The sequence below is a fragment of the Ranitomeya variabilis genome, chromosome 6 (genome assembly GCF_051348905.1).
Source record: "Ranitomeya variabilis isolate aRanVar5 chromosome 6, aRanVar5.hap1, whole genome shotgun sequence".
In the NCBI taxonomy this organism is placed as follows: Eukaryota; Metazoa; Chordata; class Amphibia; order Anura; family Dendrobatidae; genus Ranitomeya; species Ranitomeya variabilis.
This window is the reverse complement of record NC_135237.1, coordinates 20,977,241-20,995,257: the sequence shown is the minus strand read 5'-3', so window position 1 is coordinate 20,995,257 and position 18,017 is coordinate 20,977,241. Positions and strand designations below refer to the sequence as shown.

The window sequence follows — 18,017 nt, the reverse complement described above, 5'->3', positions numbered from 1 at the left end:
AGTACAGTTGGGATGTGTCCTATATAAATAGGAGGGGCATAGAGTACAGTTGGGATGTGTCCTAGATAAATAGGAGGGGCATAGAGCACAGTAGGCGCGTGTCCTTCATAAATAGGAGGGGCATAGAGTACAGTTGGGATGTGTCCTATATAAATAGGAGGGGCAGAGAGTACAGTTGGGGTGTGTCCTACATAAATAGGAGGGGCATAGAGTACAGTTGGGGTGCGTCCTATATAAATAGGAGGGGCATAGAGTACAGTTGGGGGGTGTCCTTTATAAATAGGAGGGGCATAGAGTACAGTTGGGGTGTGTCCTATATAAATAGGAGGGGCATAGAGTACAGTTGGGGCGTGTCCTTTATAAATAGGAGGGGTATAGAGTACAGTTGGGGCATTTCCTATATAAATAGGAGGGGCATAGATTACAGTTGGGGTGTGTCCTTTATAAATAGGAGGGGCATAGAGGACAGTTGGGATGTGTCCTATATAAATAGGAGGGGCATAGAGGACAGTTGGGGCGTGTCCTATATAAATAGGAGGGGCATAGAGTACAGTTGGTGTGTGTTCTATATAAATAGGAGAGGCATAGAGTACAGTTGGGGTGTGTCCTATATAAATAGGAGGGGCATAAAGTACAGTTGGGGCGTGTCCTATATAAATAGGAGGGGCATAGAGTACAGTTGGTGTGTGTTCTATATAAATAGGAGAGGCATAGAGTACAGTTGGGGTGTGTCCTATATAAATAGGAGGGGCATAAAGTACAGTTGGGGCGTGTCCTATATAAATAGGAGGGGCATAGAGTACAGTTGGGTGTGTCCTATATAAATAGGAGGGGCATAGAGTACAATTGGGGCGTGTCCTATATAAATAGGAGGGGCATAGATTACAGTTGGGATGTGTCCTATATAAATAGGAGGGGCATAGAGCACATTTGGGGCGTGTCCTTCATAAATAGGAGGGGCATAGAGTACAGTTGGGATGTGTCCTATATAAATAGGAGGGGCATAGAGTACAGTTGGGATGTGTCCTATATAAATAGGAGGGGCATAGAGTACAGTTGGGATGTGTCCTATATAAATAGGAGGGGCATAGAGCACAGTAGGCGCGTGTCCTTCATAAATAGGAGGGGCATAGAGTACAGTTGGGATGTGTCCTATATAAATAGGAGGGGCATAGAGCACAGTTGGGGCGTGTCCTTCATAAATAGGAGGGGCATAGAGTACAGTTGGGTTATGTCCTATATAAATAGGAGGGGCATAGAGTACAGTTGGGATGTGTCCTATATAAATAGGAGGGGCATAGAGTACAGTTCGGTGTGTCCTATATAAATAGGAGGGGCAGAGAGTACAGTTGGGGTGTGTCCTACATAAATAGGAGGGGCATAGAGTACAGTTGGGGTATGTCCTATATAAATAGGAGGGGCATAGAGTACAGTTGGGGTGTGTCCTATATAAATAGGAGGGGCATAGAGTACAGTTGGGGGGTGTCCTTTATAAATAGGAGGGGCATAGAGTACAGTTGGGGTGTGTTCTATATAAATAGGAGAGGCATAGAGTACAGTTGGGGTGTGTCCTATATAAATAGGAGGGGCATAGAGTACAATTGGGGCGTGTCCTTCATAAATAGGAGGGGCATAGATTACAGTTGGGATGTGTCCTATATAAATAGGAGGGGCATAGAGTACAGTTGGGATGTGTGCTATATAAATAGGAGGGGCATAGAGCACAGTTGGGGCGTGTCCTTCATAAATAGGAGGGGCATAGAGTACAGTTGGGATGTGTCCTATATAAATAGGAGGGGCATAGAGTACAGTTGGGATGTGTCCTATATAAATAGGAGGGGCATAGAGCACATTTGGGGTATGTCCTTCATAAATAGGAGGGGCATAGAGTACAGTTGGGATGTGTCCTATATAAATAGGAGGGGCATAGAGTACAGTTGGGATGTGTCCTATATAAATAGGAGGGGCATAGAGTACAGTTGGGATGTGTCCTATATAAATAGGAGGGGCATAGAGTACAGTTGGGGCGTGTCCTTCATAAATAGGAGGGGCATAGAGTACAGTTGGGATGTGTCCTATATAAATAGGAGGGGCATAGAGTACAGTTGGGTTATGTCCTATATAAATAGGAGGGGCATAGAGTACAGTTTGGTGTGTCCTATATAAATAGGAGGGGCATAGATTACAGTTCGGTGTGTTCTATATAAATAGGAGGGGCATAGAGTACAGATGGGGCGTGTCCTTTATAAATAGGAGGGGCATAGAGCATATTTGGGGCGTGTCCTTCATAAATAGGAGGGGCATAGAGTACAGTTGGGATGTGTCCTATATAAATAGGAGGGGCATAGAGTACAGTTGGGATGTGTCCTATATAAATAGGAGGGGCATAGAATACAGTTCGGTGTGTCCTATATAAATAGGAGAGGCATAGAGTACAGATGGGGCGTGTCCTTTATAAATAGGAGGGGCATAGAGTACAGTTGGGATGTGTCCTATATAAATAGGAGGGGCATAGAGTACAGATGGGGCGTGTCCTTTATAAATAGGAGGGGCATGGAGTACAGTTGGGGTGTGTCCTATATAAATAGGAGGGGCACAGAGTACAGTTGGGGTGTGTCCTTTATAAATAGGAGGGGCATGGAATATGTTGGGGGCGTGTCCTTTATAAATAGGAGGGGCATAGAGTAAGACATTTTGCAGTACTTAGTGCTTCACTTCCCAGAATCTGTGTGATGTTTTTGGGCAGACACAGACAGCTATGGGGATGGCTGACACCGGCTGATACTCACTTGCAAAGCCAGTCATTAATTCCTCTGTCAAAATGCCTGAAACAAAGGAAAACCAAAGAAATGAAATGAATGAACTCGGCAGATATTTATAGGTTATTACTTATTTTTTGTCATCACTTTGTCAACATCATGTATTAAATATCTCCTACCGTTTTGTGTATACAGCTCCTCTGCAGACCTATGTGCCTCCATGGTTGTAGACTAAAACTTACAGTCTGTTGATTATCCATAGGAGAAGGAATCATGCACTATGGCTTAAAAGCTATGTGTATATATGATCAGACTACACAGGATTTGTTTGTAGTCTGTTACCATGGAGATATACAGGTCTGCATAGGAACTGTGTACACAAACCATTTAAATCAACAATATGTTACAATGAGGATAAATAGTGTTAATTAGGCGCTGACTTACGTTTCAGCGAAGACATATAGCATGGTGATACACTTGGGGGGCTGCGGTGGGTCGAGGTGGTCCAGTCTGGAGATGGTGTTTATAACGCCAAACATCACGGCTGCCTTCACCCAATCGTAGACCAAGTTGGAGTACGCCAGTCCGGCTGCCGGGAAGATCGGACGCGGAGTTATAGAATGTCACCTTTATCGCTGTTTACAAGATCTCTGCTTGCTGACAATGAATGGAAACTTCTCGTGCGCACATATCTGGTGGCTCAGGGTGGGGAGCGAGTCAGTCTTAGTGCTTGTAAGTAAGTTTCTTAAACTTTTCTTAAGATTAGGAAAGTTTTGACTTTTTCCTGGCTCAAATCTACAGGGATCTGCAGCGATAAAAAGATTCAGGATTAACGGTGAGAAGAGCGGCCATCAGTCACCAGAGTTTACATCCACAGAGATGGATTTCACCTTTTCCTGAATCCGGGGAGATCTGGTGATCGGCCGCTCGGGATACTTGTATACTAATGTGTTACAATGAGCATTGATACAAAAAATCCTGAAAAAAAAAGAAGTTGCCTCACCCAGGGACCAATCTGAAAGTTTCTTCACCATCCTTAGGTCTGACGGTATGGAGAGAATGTAGAGGAAGTGGAAGAAGACGTCCACGAGGAGGATGATCAGCACGTGGACCACGGCCTGCACGCGGATGCTCCTCATCTCGTCGTCCTTACGGGCCGTGCTCTTGCTGCTCACCTGCAATGGCAGAAAGTACAGATCATAAATTCCGGATTATTGGATGCCGGATTAGAGGAATTTCAGTGTATGTGAAGCATCTCTGAATTATATAGTGACCAGAATTGATCAGGATGCGTCATTCCAGGAAATCGAATAAAAAAAAAATTCAGCACCTGCCCCTTTAAAAGTCCCACTTCTTAAAGGGGAAGTCAAGTGAAATTACTGGCGAGCTCGGAATGATAGACAGCGCCTGGATATTTGTTTGCAGCCCAACCACATAAGGCAAAAACACAAATTAAAATTCTATTTATAGGGAAGGGAAAAAGTATTTGCCCCCGTAATATGGTGCAGTCGTCGTCTTAAACAGACGGGTATTAGGGGAGGCGATTTAATATGGAGCCTGTTGGCTTTGGACCCCCTCTCTAATGCCAAGTGTGTTTTATCCCCTTTAAGAGTCAAAACTGGAAAAAATTCAAAAGGGGGCAAATACTTTTGCATGACCCTGTACACATGTATATAGTGTTTTTTATTTACCACCTCATCTCACCTGCTCACGAAATTTGTCAAAGGTCATAACTGGGCCGAAAAAGAAGAAAGGAAGGTAGAAGTTATACTTGAGGAGTTGGATGGGGGTGTAAAATCCCTCCTTCTTGTTGCAGGTCTCCAGGGCGAAGCTCATGCAGCGCAGGATGGAGAAGCCGCTGCCCCCAAAAAAGAGGATTTCTTGTAGAGTGAAGGTCCCGGAAACAAAGCCGTTCTGTAGAAAACAGAAAAGTGCAATTGGTCACCGACCGGAGACAGTCAGCAATGTTCTGCAATGAAAGGGCAATTACCATTACAATTACCTGCTAACACCACTAGGGGGCAGCTCCTATACAGGTCAATGTCTGCATACAGCGATATCACAGTGTCCCCTAGTGGTAGCAGCAGGACAAGACATTGGGCATTGCAAATAATTTACTCAACTGACTTCTAATACATTTTTTTAAAAAACATTAAACATTTTTTTATTTCTGCAGTTAAATGTAATTTAGATTTGTCTAAAACCAAGTCGATCAAAATTCTGTTCTGAAAAAAATAAAAAACATCTCAAATTATTTTATAGTGTGTGTAGCTCCATGATACAGAGCCCCAAATCCTCTGCTTACACGTAGAGGTAAATGATAAAAATAAAAGCCTACAGCCACCACTAGAGGGAGCTCACTGCAGACTGATCATACAGCCATGGCAGAAAGTGTTGGCACCCTTGAAATGTTCCAGAAAAAGTATTTCTCCCAGAAAATTATTTTAATTACACATGTTTTGTTATATACCTGTTAATTTCCTTTGTGTGTATTGGAGCAATAATAAACAAACATAGAAAAAAGGCAAATTGGACATAATTTCACAAAAAAAAATGGGCTGGACAAAATTGTTGGCACCTTTCAAAAGTTATGGATAAACAACTTTGTTTCCTGTTTGTGATGCTTGTTCACAGTAACCTGTGGCAAGTAACAGGTGAGGGCAAAATTAAAATCACACCTGAAACCAGATAAAATGGGGAGAAGTTAACTCAATCTTTGCATTGTGTGTCTGTGTGTGCCACAGTAAGCATGGAGAACAGAAAGAGAAGAGAACGGTCTGAGGACTTGAGAAGCAAAAGTGTTGAAAAAGATCAACAATCTGAAGGTTACAAGTTCATCTCCAAAGATCTTGATGTTCCTTTGTCCACTGTGTGCAACATAATCAAGAAGTTTACAACTCATGGCACTGCAGATAATCTCCCTAGACATGGACGACAGAGAAAAATTGATGAATGGTTGCAACGCAGGATAGTCTGGATGGTGGATAAGCCGCCCCCAATCAAGCTTCAAAGAAATTCAAGGTGTCCTGCAGGCTCAGGGTGCATCAGTGTCAGTGCAAACTATCTGCATGAAACGCTACGGCAGGAGACCCAGTAGGACCCCACTGCTGACACAGAGAAATAAAAAGGATAGACTGCAGTTTGCCAAAATGCATGTGAGTAAGGTAAAATCCTTCCGGGAAAGCGTCTTGTGAACAGATGAGACCAAGATAGAGCTTTTTGGTAAAGCACATCATTCTATTGTTTACCAAAAATGGAATGAGACCTAAAAAGAAAAGAACACAGTACCTACAGTGAAATATGGTGGAGGTCCACTGATGTTTTGTGGTTATTTTGCTGCCTCTTGCATAATGAAATCGGAAGATTACCAAAGGATTTTAGGTGACAATGTAGTGCTCAGTGTCAGAAAGCTGGGTTTGCGTCATAGGTTCCAGTAGAACAATGACCCCAAACATACGTCAAGAAGCCCCCAGAAAGGGATGGAAACAAAGCGGTAGAGAGTTCTGAAGTGGCAGCAATGAGTCCGGATCTATATCCCACTGATCCCCTGTGGAGAGATCTTACAATTGCTGTTGGGAGAAGACGACCTCACATATGAGAGACCGGAGCAGTTTACAAAAGAAGAGTCCAAAAATAAATAAACGCTCTAAGAAGAAAAACCGAACATTAGGTTATAGAAGGAGTCAGAGGAAAGGAGCTCAAAAGTAAAAAAACCCTCGATAACAATGGTCGGGCCGCGGCACTGCAGAAGACAGCGCCCACATTATAAAAACAATTACTCACGTGTATCCGTATATACAAAGATATATAACAACTATATTCACCTCCCAAAAAGACCACAGGGAACAGGTGTGTGCCAGAGAACATAAGAGAGCACAAATGGGAACTCTAAGATTATACAGAGGGCATCAGGTAGATGCTGATTAGGTAAAAGCCTCATCGCCAGTTATCTCAGACGCTTCATTGCAGTTGTTGCTGCTAAGGTCCGACCACTTATTGGGTTTAGGGGCAATCACTTTTCGGCCGGGGTCACACTTGCGAGTGTGACCTGAGAAACTCGTCCAAGTCTCTCACATCAATACCCGGCACTGCCGCCGGCACTCGGGACTGGAGTATGAGGCTGCATGTATTTCCAGCCCAAGTGCCAGCGGCAGTGCCGTGTATTGATGCGAGTGACTCACGCGAGTGTCTCGAGTCACACTCATAAGTATCAGGCCGGGATAACACATACGCGAGATACGGCCGAGTCTCGCAGGTGAAAACCCAGCTCTGGCCCCAACACTCCGGAGCGGAGCGTGCGGCCGCACAGCAACACATGGAGCTGCACGCTCTGCTCCCAAGTGCCAGCGCCAGAGGAGGGTTTTCACCTGCGAGACTCGGCCGTATCTCACGTATGTGTGATCCTGGCCTTACCCAGCCTTCCACACAGGGCCCTGTAGGTTTGGATTTCTTTTTCCCTTAATAATAAAGACTGTTGTGAATCCGCTTTTTGGGCTCCCCTGGTGGTTGCTGTTGGTACTGGTGACTTGTGTGTGCTTTTCTGTCTCAGTTCACCTGCTCCCATCAGTGTTCGGGAGTTTCCTATTTAGCCTTGCTCTCCAGTCATTTCCTTGCCGGTCATCATTGTAACCTGAGCCTTTCGGTTGCATGTTCCTGCTACTAGTCTGCTGATCAGCTAAGTGGACACTTAGTCCTTTTCGTTTTGTATTTTTGTCCAGTTTACAGTTTTGTCATTTTCTGTTGCTGGAAGCTCTTGTGGGCTGAAATTGCCACTCCTGTGTCATGAGTTGACACAGGAGTTTTAAAGTAATTTCAGGATGGTTATTTGAAAGGGTTTTCAGTTGACCGTGAAGTCCTCTTTGGTATCCTTCTGCTATCTAGTAAGTGGACCTCTCTTTGCTAAATCTACTTTCATACTGTGTATGTCTTTTCCTCTGAACTCACCGTTAATATATGTGGGGGGCTGCTATCATCTTTGGGGAATTTCTCTAGAGGTAAGCCAGGTCTGTTCCTTCCTCTACCAGGCGTAGTTAGTTCTCCGGCTGGCGCGTGGCATCTAGGAATTCGTAGGCATGCTCCCTGGCTACTATTAGTTGTGTGGTAGATTTAGCTCACGGTCAGCTCGAGGTTCCATCACCCGAGAGCTCGTTTGTTATTTTTATGTTTCTGACGTTCCCCTGCCATTGGGAACCATGACAGTATGACCGGCCACTGTTAAAGTTATTGGCAGAAGAAAGGAGAGAAAAAAGAAGTCTGTAGATTTTTTTTTTTTTCCTATGCTTGCTCCATAGTTGGATCAGTTGTATTTCAGCTCTAATTACAGCCTTTGCCTTTCTCTCCTTCTAATCCTTGAATGGCTCTGATCTCACCTGTTTAAAGATGGACCCTCAGAGTTTGGCTGCAGGTCTAAATAATCTGGCTACTAAGGTTCAAAATTTACAAACTTTTGTTATACATACTCCTATTTCTGAACCTAAAGTTCCTACACCAGAGGTGTTTTCCGGAGATAGATCTCGGTTTCTGAATTTCAAATATAATTGTAAATTATTCCTTTCTCTCAGACCTCATTCCTCTGGAGATCCTGTCCAGCAGGTTAAGATTGTAATCTCTTTGCTGCAAGGTGACCCTCAAAATTGGGCATTTTCATTGACACCAGGGGATCCTGCGTTGCTCAATGTGGATGCGTTTTTTCTGGCTTTAGGGTTGCTTTATGAGGAACCTAATTTGGAGATTCAAGCTGAAAAAGCTTTGATAGCCCTATCTCAAGGGCAAGATGAAGCTGAGATATACTGCCAAAAATTTCATCGGTCCTTATAGGATTTTGGAGATGCTTAACCCTGTGTCCTTTCGTTTGGACCTCCCGGCATCTTTCGCTATCCATAATGTGTTCCATCGGTCGTTGTTGCGGAGATATGAGGTACCGGTGGTTCCTTCTACTGAACCTCCTGCTCCTGTGCTGGTGGAGGGTGAATTGGAGTACGTTGTAGAGAAGATCTTGGACTCCCGTATTTCCAGACGTAGACTTCAGTATCTGGTTAAATGGAAGGGCTATGGTCAGGAAGATAATTCTTGGGTAACTGCCTCTGATGTTCATGCCTCGGATTTGGTTCGTGCCTTTCATAGGGCTCATCCAGATCGCCCTGGCGGTTCTTGTGAGGGTTCGGTGCCCCCTCCTTAAGGGGGGGGTACTGTTGTGAATCCGCTTTTTGGGCTCCCCTGGTGGTTGCTGTTGGTACTGGTGACTTGTGTGTGCTTTTCTGTCTCAGTTCACCTGCTCCCATCAGTGTTCGGGAGTTTCCTATTTAGCCTTGCTCTCCAGTCATTTCCTTGCTGGTCATCATTGTAACCTGAGCCTTTTGGTTGCATGTTCCTGCTACTAGTCTGCTGATCAGCTAAGTGGACACTTAGTCCTTTTCGTTTTGTATTTTTGTCCAGTTTACAGTTTTGTCATTTTCTGTTGCTGGAAGCTCTTGTGGGCTGAAATTGCCACTCCTGTGTCATGAGTTGACACAGGAGTTTTAAAGTAATTTCAGGATGGTTATTTGAAAGGGTTTTCAGTTGACCGTGAAGTCCTCTTTGGTATCCTTCTGCTATCTAGTAAGTGGACCTCTCTTTGCTAAATCTACTTTCATACTGTGTATGTCTTTTCCTCTGAACTCACCGTTAATATATGTGGGGGGCTGCTATCATCTTTGGGGAATTTCTCTAGAGGTAAGCCAGGTCTGTTCCTTCCTCTACCAGGCGTAGTTAGTTCTCCGGCTGGCGCGTGGCATCTAGGAATTCGTAGGCATGCTCCCTGGCTACTATTAGTTGTGTGGTAGATTTAGCTCACGATCAGCTCGAGGTTCCATCACCCGAGAGCTCGTTTGTTATTTTTATGTTTCTGACGTTCCCCTGCCATTGGGAACCATGACAAAAGACCTTCATTTATAAACTGCATTTTGTGATGACTTGTGTTATCTTTATCTAATATTTACATGGAATGGGGCAAACACTTTGTCACACAGCTGTATATAAAGTGTATATATACAGAAACCATATCGGTATGTATGTATATACAGTATATGTATATATATATATATATATATATATATATATATATATATATATATATAATATAAACACACACACATACGTAAAAAGAGGGGAAAATGCTCAAGTGGGTCATGATTCCACCAAAAACGGCTGCATATGAATCAGTAAACAAAAAAGACAGAGGGCCATAGGGGTTACAGGATATTACCTAAGCAAATAAGAATAGAAGAATAAATGCAGATGACCGGGCATAGCATGCTCAGATATACCCAAGTGTACAAACACTATGCAGAGGATACAGCACTATAGTAAAAATACACTGCATGAAAGAAAAGATATAGACAACACCAAACAGTCAAGTCAAGTAGGATGATTATGTGGTTGTCTAGGAGAGACAAGTATGGCGCCCACCCCGACGCGCGTTCCAATAAAGACCTTCATCAGGGCATGGTGTCATACTGGAGCCGGAGGCATTAAAAAGGTAAGTCAATAGGAGGAGACTGAGGTCAAGGAGACTTGTCCGTCGTCAGGAGGAACCTAGAAGTCAGTCGGCTCCAGCGTCATGTGATCCGGTGGTGCAGGTGACCCGACGTGCTCAACACATGAGATACAGAAGACGGCTCGACAGCCAGGACACAGGCGGTGCATGCGTGCAGGACCAGTCATGGTGAGAAGTGGAAACTTGATGCTGACTATGATTTGTACTCCAAGTATAATGTAAAGATGAGAGGAGGCGAGTATAGGAAAGGATGAAATAAGGTAGGAATGAGAAATGAGGGTGAACCTAATAAAAAATAGAATAAATAAGAGATGAAAATATGACACAGTGCAAAAGAAATAAAAGTGATGAAATGAGATCGGTGGAAACACTACGAGAAAAAAATCAATCATGTAAATGAGGGTGAGACATCACAAACCATTAATGGGAAGGGTAGATTAGGAAATAAAATATACCATCCCATATAATGGAGAGGGCCACAAAAATAGTGGAAGAAAACAGGTTATAAAATTATCTCTTAATTTGCAAGAGCATTGTAATAAAGATCGATAATTGATGTGTATCAGAATAAGCTGTCACAGAATAGACAGTAAAGAGACGATAATATAATAGCCGAGGGTAATAACGAGGACGGAATGTGAAATACAAAAAAGTAATAGCAAAGCCACAAAACAGAACTAAAATCCTCTGTGAAAATGTGAAATAAAAACATAAAAGACGTAAACATATAAATGCAAAATAGACCGAATAAAAGGGCATATACAAATATATGTATACTGCACATAGCATAAGCCAAGCAAGGCGCATGTAATGTGAACAAGCCAAAATTGATAATAGATGGTGATGAAAAATACAAAAAAGTACATACAGACGTAAACGGAAAATCTCCCGAATATAAAAACATTGCATGAAAATATAAAGTGTGTAAGAAATATACGGAATACAGAAATACGGCGAGTGATCCCAACAATCGCTCAACGTGTATAAAATAATGAAACAAATATTGTGTAGCAGAAGAAGAAACTGTAAGGAAGAGAAAAAACACATGATGTGCGCCCCCTAGTGGTGGCTGAATATAACTGGAATTTTATGAATATATAGGGGATTTCTGACCATGTATCAGTTGACTCCTTATAAACTTTTCTTTCACTATTTCCACAAGACTTTGTTACTGCAGTTCACTGACATGTTACTGGAAAACTTTCATTCTCACATGGGGCAAAATGTATGAGTATAGGCCCCAATTCAGGGGATATGGCGTTATACACCTGTGGATACTTGCTACAAGAAGAGGCTGAGTATCCTGCTATATGGGTTGTGGGGAGGATAGCGAGATCGGTATCTCATACAGCACCCACGGCTAATGGCAACACTGATAAACGGCTTCATGTGCTCCTACATGGAGCAGAAGTCACAATGTACTACCAATCCCAGCATAACATCATCCTTTAGCTGAATGTTACCATGTATAAAGTAATGCTAAATACAACTGCAGCACTCACATGTATACATCTCCCCCTAGTGGTAATACAACTGCAGTATTCACATGTATACAGCTCCCCCTAGTGGTACTACAACTGCAGCACTCACATGTATACAGCTCCCCCTCGTGGTAATACAACTGCAGTACTCACATGTATACAGCTCCCCCTAGTGGTAATACAACTGCAGTACTCACATGTATACAGCTCCCCCTAGTGGTAATACAACTGCAGTACTCACATGTATACAGCTCCCCCTAGTGGTAATACAACTGCAGTACTCACATGTATACAGCTCCCTCTAGTGGTGATACAACTGCAGCACTCACATGTATACAGCTCCCTCTAGTGGTGATACAACTGCAGTACTCACATATATACAGCTCCCCCTAGTGGTAATACAACTGCAGTACTCACATGTATACAGCTCCCCCTAGTGGTAATACAACTGCAGTACTCACATGTATACAGCTCCCCCTAGTGGTAATACAACTGCAGTACTCACATGTATACAGCTCCCCCTAGTGGTAATACAACTGCAGTACTCACATGTATACAGCTCCCTCTAGTGGTGATACAACTGCAGCACTCACATGTATACAGCTCCCTCTAGTGGTGATACAACTGCAGTACTCACATGTATACAGCTCCCCCTAGTGGTAATACAACTGCAGTACTCACATGTATACAGCTCCCCCTAGTGGTAATACAACTGCAGCACTCACATGTATACAGCTCCCCCTAGTGGTAATACAACTGCAGCACTCACATGTATACAGCTCCCCCTAGTGGTGATACAACTGCAGTACTCACATGTATACAGCTCTCCCTCGTGGTAATACAACTGCAGTACTCACATGTATACAGCTCCCCCTAGTGGTAATACAACTGCAGTACTCACATGTATACAGCTCCCCCTAGTGGTGATACAACTGCAGTACTCACATGTATACAGCTCCCCCTAGTGGTAATACAACTGCAGCACTCACATGTATACAGCTCCCCCTAGTGGTAATACAACTGCAGCACTCACATGTATACAGCTCCCCCTAGTGGTAATACAACTGCAGTACTCACATGTATACAGCTCCCACTAGTGCTAATACAACTGCAGTACTCACATGTATACAGCTCCCCCTAGTGGTAATACAACTGCAGCACTCACATGTATACAGCTCCCCCTAGTGGTAATACAACTGCAGTACTCACATGTATACAGCTCCCCCTAGTGGTAATACAACTGCAGCACTCACATGTATACAGCTCCCCCTAGTGGTGATACAACTGCAGTACTCACATGTATACAGCTCCCCCTAGTGGTAATACAACTGCAGCACTCACATGTATACAGCTCCCTCTAGTGGTGACACAACTGCAGCACTCACATGTATACAGCTCCCCCTAGTGATAATACAACTGCAGTACTCACATGTATACAGCTCCCTCTAGTGGTAATACAACTGCAGTACTCACATGTATACAGCTCCCCCTAGTGGTAATACAACTGCAGCACTCACATGTATACAGCTCCCCCTAGTGGTGATACAACTGCAGCACTCACATGTATACAGCTCCCTCTAGTGGTAATACAACTGCAGCGCTCAAATGTATACAGCTCCCTCTAGTGGTAATACAACTGCAGTACTCACATGTATACAGCTCCCCCTAGTGGTAATACAACTGCAGTACTCACATGTATACAGCTCCTCTAGTGGTAATACAACTGCAGTACTCACATGTATACAGCTCCCCCTAGTGGTAATACAACTGCAGTATTCACATGTATACAGCTCCCCCTAGTGGTACTACAACTGCAGCACTCACATGTATACAGCTCCCCCTCGTGGTAATACAACTGCAGTACTCACATGTATACAGCTCCCCCTAGTGGTAATACAACTGCAGCACTCACATGTATACAGCTCCCCCTAGTGGTAATACAACTGCAGTACTCACATGTATACAGCTCCCACTAGTGGTAATACAACTGCAGTACTCACATGTATACAGCTCCCCCTAGTGGTAATATAACTGCAGCACTCACATGTATACAGCTCCCCCTAGTGGTAATACAACTGCAGTACTCACATGTATACAGCTCCCTCTAGTGGTAATACATCTGCAGTACTCACATGTATACAGCTCCCCCTAGTGGTAATACATCTGCAGTACTCACATGTATACAGCTCCCCCTAGTGGTAATACAACTGCAGTACTCACATGTATACAGCTCCCCCTAGTGGTAATACAACTGCAGCACTCACATGTATACAGCTCCCCCTAGTGGTGATACAACTGCAGCACTCACATGTATACAGCTCCCTCTAGTGGTAATACAACTGCAGTACTCACATGTATACAGCTCCCCCTAGTGGTAATACAACTGCAGCACTCACATGTATACAGCTCCCTCTAGTGGTAATACAACTGCAGCGCTCACATGTATACAGCTCCCTCTAGTAGTAATACAACGTATACAGCTCTCTCTAGTGGTGATACAACTGCAGTACTCACATGTATACAGCTCCCCCTAGTGGTGATACAACTGCAGTACTCACATGTATACAGCTCCCTCTAGTGGTGATACAACTGCAGTACTCACATGTATACAGCTCCCTCTAGTGGTGATACAACTGCAGCGCTCAAATGTATACAGCTCCCTCTAGTGGTAATACAACTGCAGTACTCACATGTATACAGCTCCCCCTAGTGGTAATACAACTGCAGCACTCACATGTATACAGCTCCCTCTAGTGGTAATACAACTGCAGCGCTCACATGTATACAGCTCCCTCTAGTAGTAATACAACGTATACAGCTCTCTCTAGTGGTGATACAACTGCAGTACTCACATGTATACAGCTCCCCCTAGTGGTGATACAACTGCAGTACTCACATGTATACAGCTCCCTCTAGTGGTGATACAACTGCAGTACTCACATGTATACACCTCCCCCTAGTGGTGATACAACTGCAGTACACACATGTATACAGCTCTCCCTAGTGGTAATACAACTGCAGTACTCACATGTATACAGCTCCCCCTAGTGGTAATACAACTGCAGTACTCACATGTATACAGCTCCCTCTAGTGGTAATACAACTGCAGTACTCACATGTATACAGCTCCCTCTAGTGGTAATACAACTGCAGTACTCACATGTATACACCTCCCCCTAGTGGTGATACAACTGCAGTACTCACATGTATACAGCTCCCCCTAGTGGTGATACAACTGCAGTACTCACATGTATACAGCTCCCTCTAGTGGTGATACAACTGCAGCACTCACATGTATACAGCTCCCTCTAGTGGTGATACAACTGCAGTACTCACATGTATACACCTCCCCCTAGTGGTGATACAACTGCAGCACTCACATGTATACAGCTCCCTCTAGTGGTGATACAACTGCAGTACTCACATGTATACAGCTCCCCCTAGTGGTGATACAACTGCAGTACTCACATGTATACAGCTCCCTCTAGTGGTAATACAACTGCAGTACTCACATGTATACACCTCCCCCTAGTGGTAATACAACTGCAGTACTCACATGTATACAGCTCCCCCTAGTGGTAATACAACTGCAGTACTCACATGTATACAGCTCCCCCTAGTGGTAATACAACTGCATTACTCACATGTATACACCTCCCCCTAGTGGTAATACAACTGCAGCACTCACATGTATACAGCTCCCCCTAGTGGTAATACAACTGCAGTACTCACATGTATACAGCTCCTCCTAGTGGTAATACAACTGCAGTACTCACATGTATACAGCTCCCTCTAGTGGTAATACAACTGCAGTACTCACATGTATACAGCTCCCCCTAGTGGTAATACAACTGCAGTACTCACATGTATACAGCTCCCCCTAGTGGTGATACAACTGCAGTACTCACATGTATACAGCTCCCTCTAGTGGTAATACAACTGCAGTACTCACATGTATACAGCTCCCCCTAGTGGTAATACAACTGCAGTACTCACATGTATACAGCTCCCTCTAGTGGTAATACAACTGCAGTACTCACATGTATACATCTCCCCCTAGTGGTGATACAACTGCAGCACTCACATGTATACAGCTCCCTCTAGTGGTGATACAACTGCAGTACTCACATGTATACAGCTCCCCCTAGTGGTAATACAACTGCAGTACTCACATGTATACAGCTCCCCCTAGTGGTAATACAACTGCAGTACTCACATGTATACAGCTCCCCCTAGTGGTAATACAACTGCAGTACTCACATGTATACACCTCCCCCTAGTGGTAATACAACTGCAGTACTCACATGTATACAGCTCCCCCTAGTGGTAATACAACTGCAGTACTCACATGTATACAGCTCCCCCTAGTGGTAATACAACTGCAGTACTCACATGTATACACCTCCCCCTAGTGGTAATACAACTGCAGCACTCACATGTATACAGCTCCCCCTAGTGGTAATACAACTGCAGTACTCACATGTATACAGCTCCTCCTAGTGGTAATACAACTGCAGTACTCACATGTATACAGCTCCCCCTAGTGGTAATACAACTGCAGTACTCACATGTATACAGCTCCTCCTAGTGGTAATACAACTGCAGTACTCACATGTATACAGCTCCCTCTAGTGGTAATACAACTGCAGCACTCACATGTATACAGCTCCCTCTAGTGGTAATACAACTGCTGTACTCACATGTATACAGCTCCCCCTAGTGGTAATACAACTGCAGTACTCACATGTATACAGCTCCCTCTAGTGGTAATACAACTGCAGTACTCACATGTATACATCTCCCCCTAGTGGTGATACAACTGCAGGACTCACATGTAATACAGCTCCCTCTAGTGGTGATACAACTGCAGTACTCACATGTATACAGCTCCCCCTAGTGGTGATACAACTGCAGCACTCACATGTATACACCTCCCCCTAGTGGTAATACAACTGCAGTACTCACATGTATACAGCTCCCTCTAGTGGTGATACAACTGCAGCACTCACATGTATACAGCTCCCCCTAGTGGTAATACAACTGCAGTACTCACATGTATACAGCTCCCCCTAGTGGTGATACAACTGCAGCACTCACATGTATACACCTCCCCCTAGTAGTAATACAACTGCAGTACTCACATGTATACAGCTCCCTCTAGTGGTGATACAACTGCAGTACTCACATGTATACACCTCCCCCTAGTGGTAATACAACTGCAGCACTCACATGTATACAGCTCCCTCTAGTGGTAATACAACTGCAGCACTCACATGTATACAGCTCCCCCTAGTGGTGATACAACTGCAGTACTCACATGTATACACCTCCCCCTAGTGGTAATACAACTGCAGTACTCACATGTATACAGCTCCCCCTAGTGGTGATACAACTGCAGCACTCACATGTATACAGCTCCCTCTAGTGGTAATACAACTGCAGCACTCACATGTATACAGCTCCCCCTAGTGGTGATACAACTGCAGTACTCACATGTATACAGCTCCCTCTAGTGGTGATACAACTGCAGTACTCACATGTATACAGCTCCCCCTAGTGGTGATACAACTGCAGCACTCACATGTATACAGCTCCCTCTAGTGATAATACAACTGCAGCACTCACATGTATACAGCTCCCTCTAGTGGTGATACAACTGCAGTACTCACATGTATACAGCTCCCTCTAGTGGTGATACAACTGCAGTACTCACATGTATACAGCTCCCCCTAGTGGTAATACAACTGCAGTACTCACATGTATACAGCTCCCCCTAGTGGTAATACAACTGCAGTACTCACATGTATACAGCTCCCCCTAGTGGTGATACAACTGCAGTACTCACATGTATACAGCTCCCTCTAGTGGTGATACAACTGCAGTACTCACATGTATACAGCTCCCTCTAGTGGTAATACAACTGCAGTTCTCACATGTATACAGCTCCCCCTAGTGGTGATACAACTGCAGTACTCACATGTATACAGCTCCCCCTAGTGGTGATACAACTGCAGTACTCACATGTATACAGCTCCCTCTAGTGGTGATACAACTGCAGTACTCACATGTATACAGCTCCCTCTAGTGGTGATACAACTGCAGCACTCACATGTATACAGCTCCCCCTAGTGGTGATACAACTGCAGTACTCACATGTATACAGCTCCCCCTAGTGGTGATACAACTGCAGCACTCACATGTATACAGCTCCCCCTAGTGGTGATACAACTGCAGTACTCACAT

General features: G+C 44.1%; 1 protein-coding gene across 1 annotated transcript in view; it reads right to left on the bottom strand.

Annotated features, from left to right (window-relative positions):
• LOC143783207 (protein-cysteine N-palmitoyltransferase HHAT-like protein) overlaps nt 1-18,017 on the bottom strand; it is a 55,332-nt gene that overhangs the window by 25,308 nt on the left and 12,007 nt on the right. The window contains exons 5-8 of the mRNA XM_077271626.1: nt 4,464-4,673; nt 3,763-3,934; nt 3,204-3,348; nt 2,790-2,825 (exon numbers count right to left, since the gene is read on the bottom strand). Coding sequence (XP_077127741.1) covers nt 2,790-2,825; nt 3,204-3,348; nt 3,763-3,934; nt 4,464-4,673 — 563 coding nt within the window. The remainder of the gene's footprint in view (nt 1-2,789; nt 2,826-3,203; nt 3,349-3,762; nt 3,935-4,463; nt 4,674-18,017) is intronic.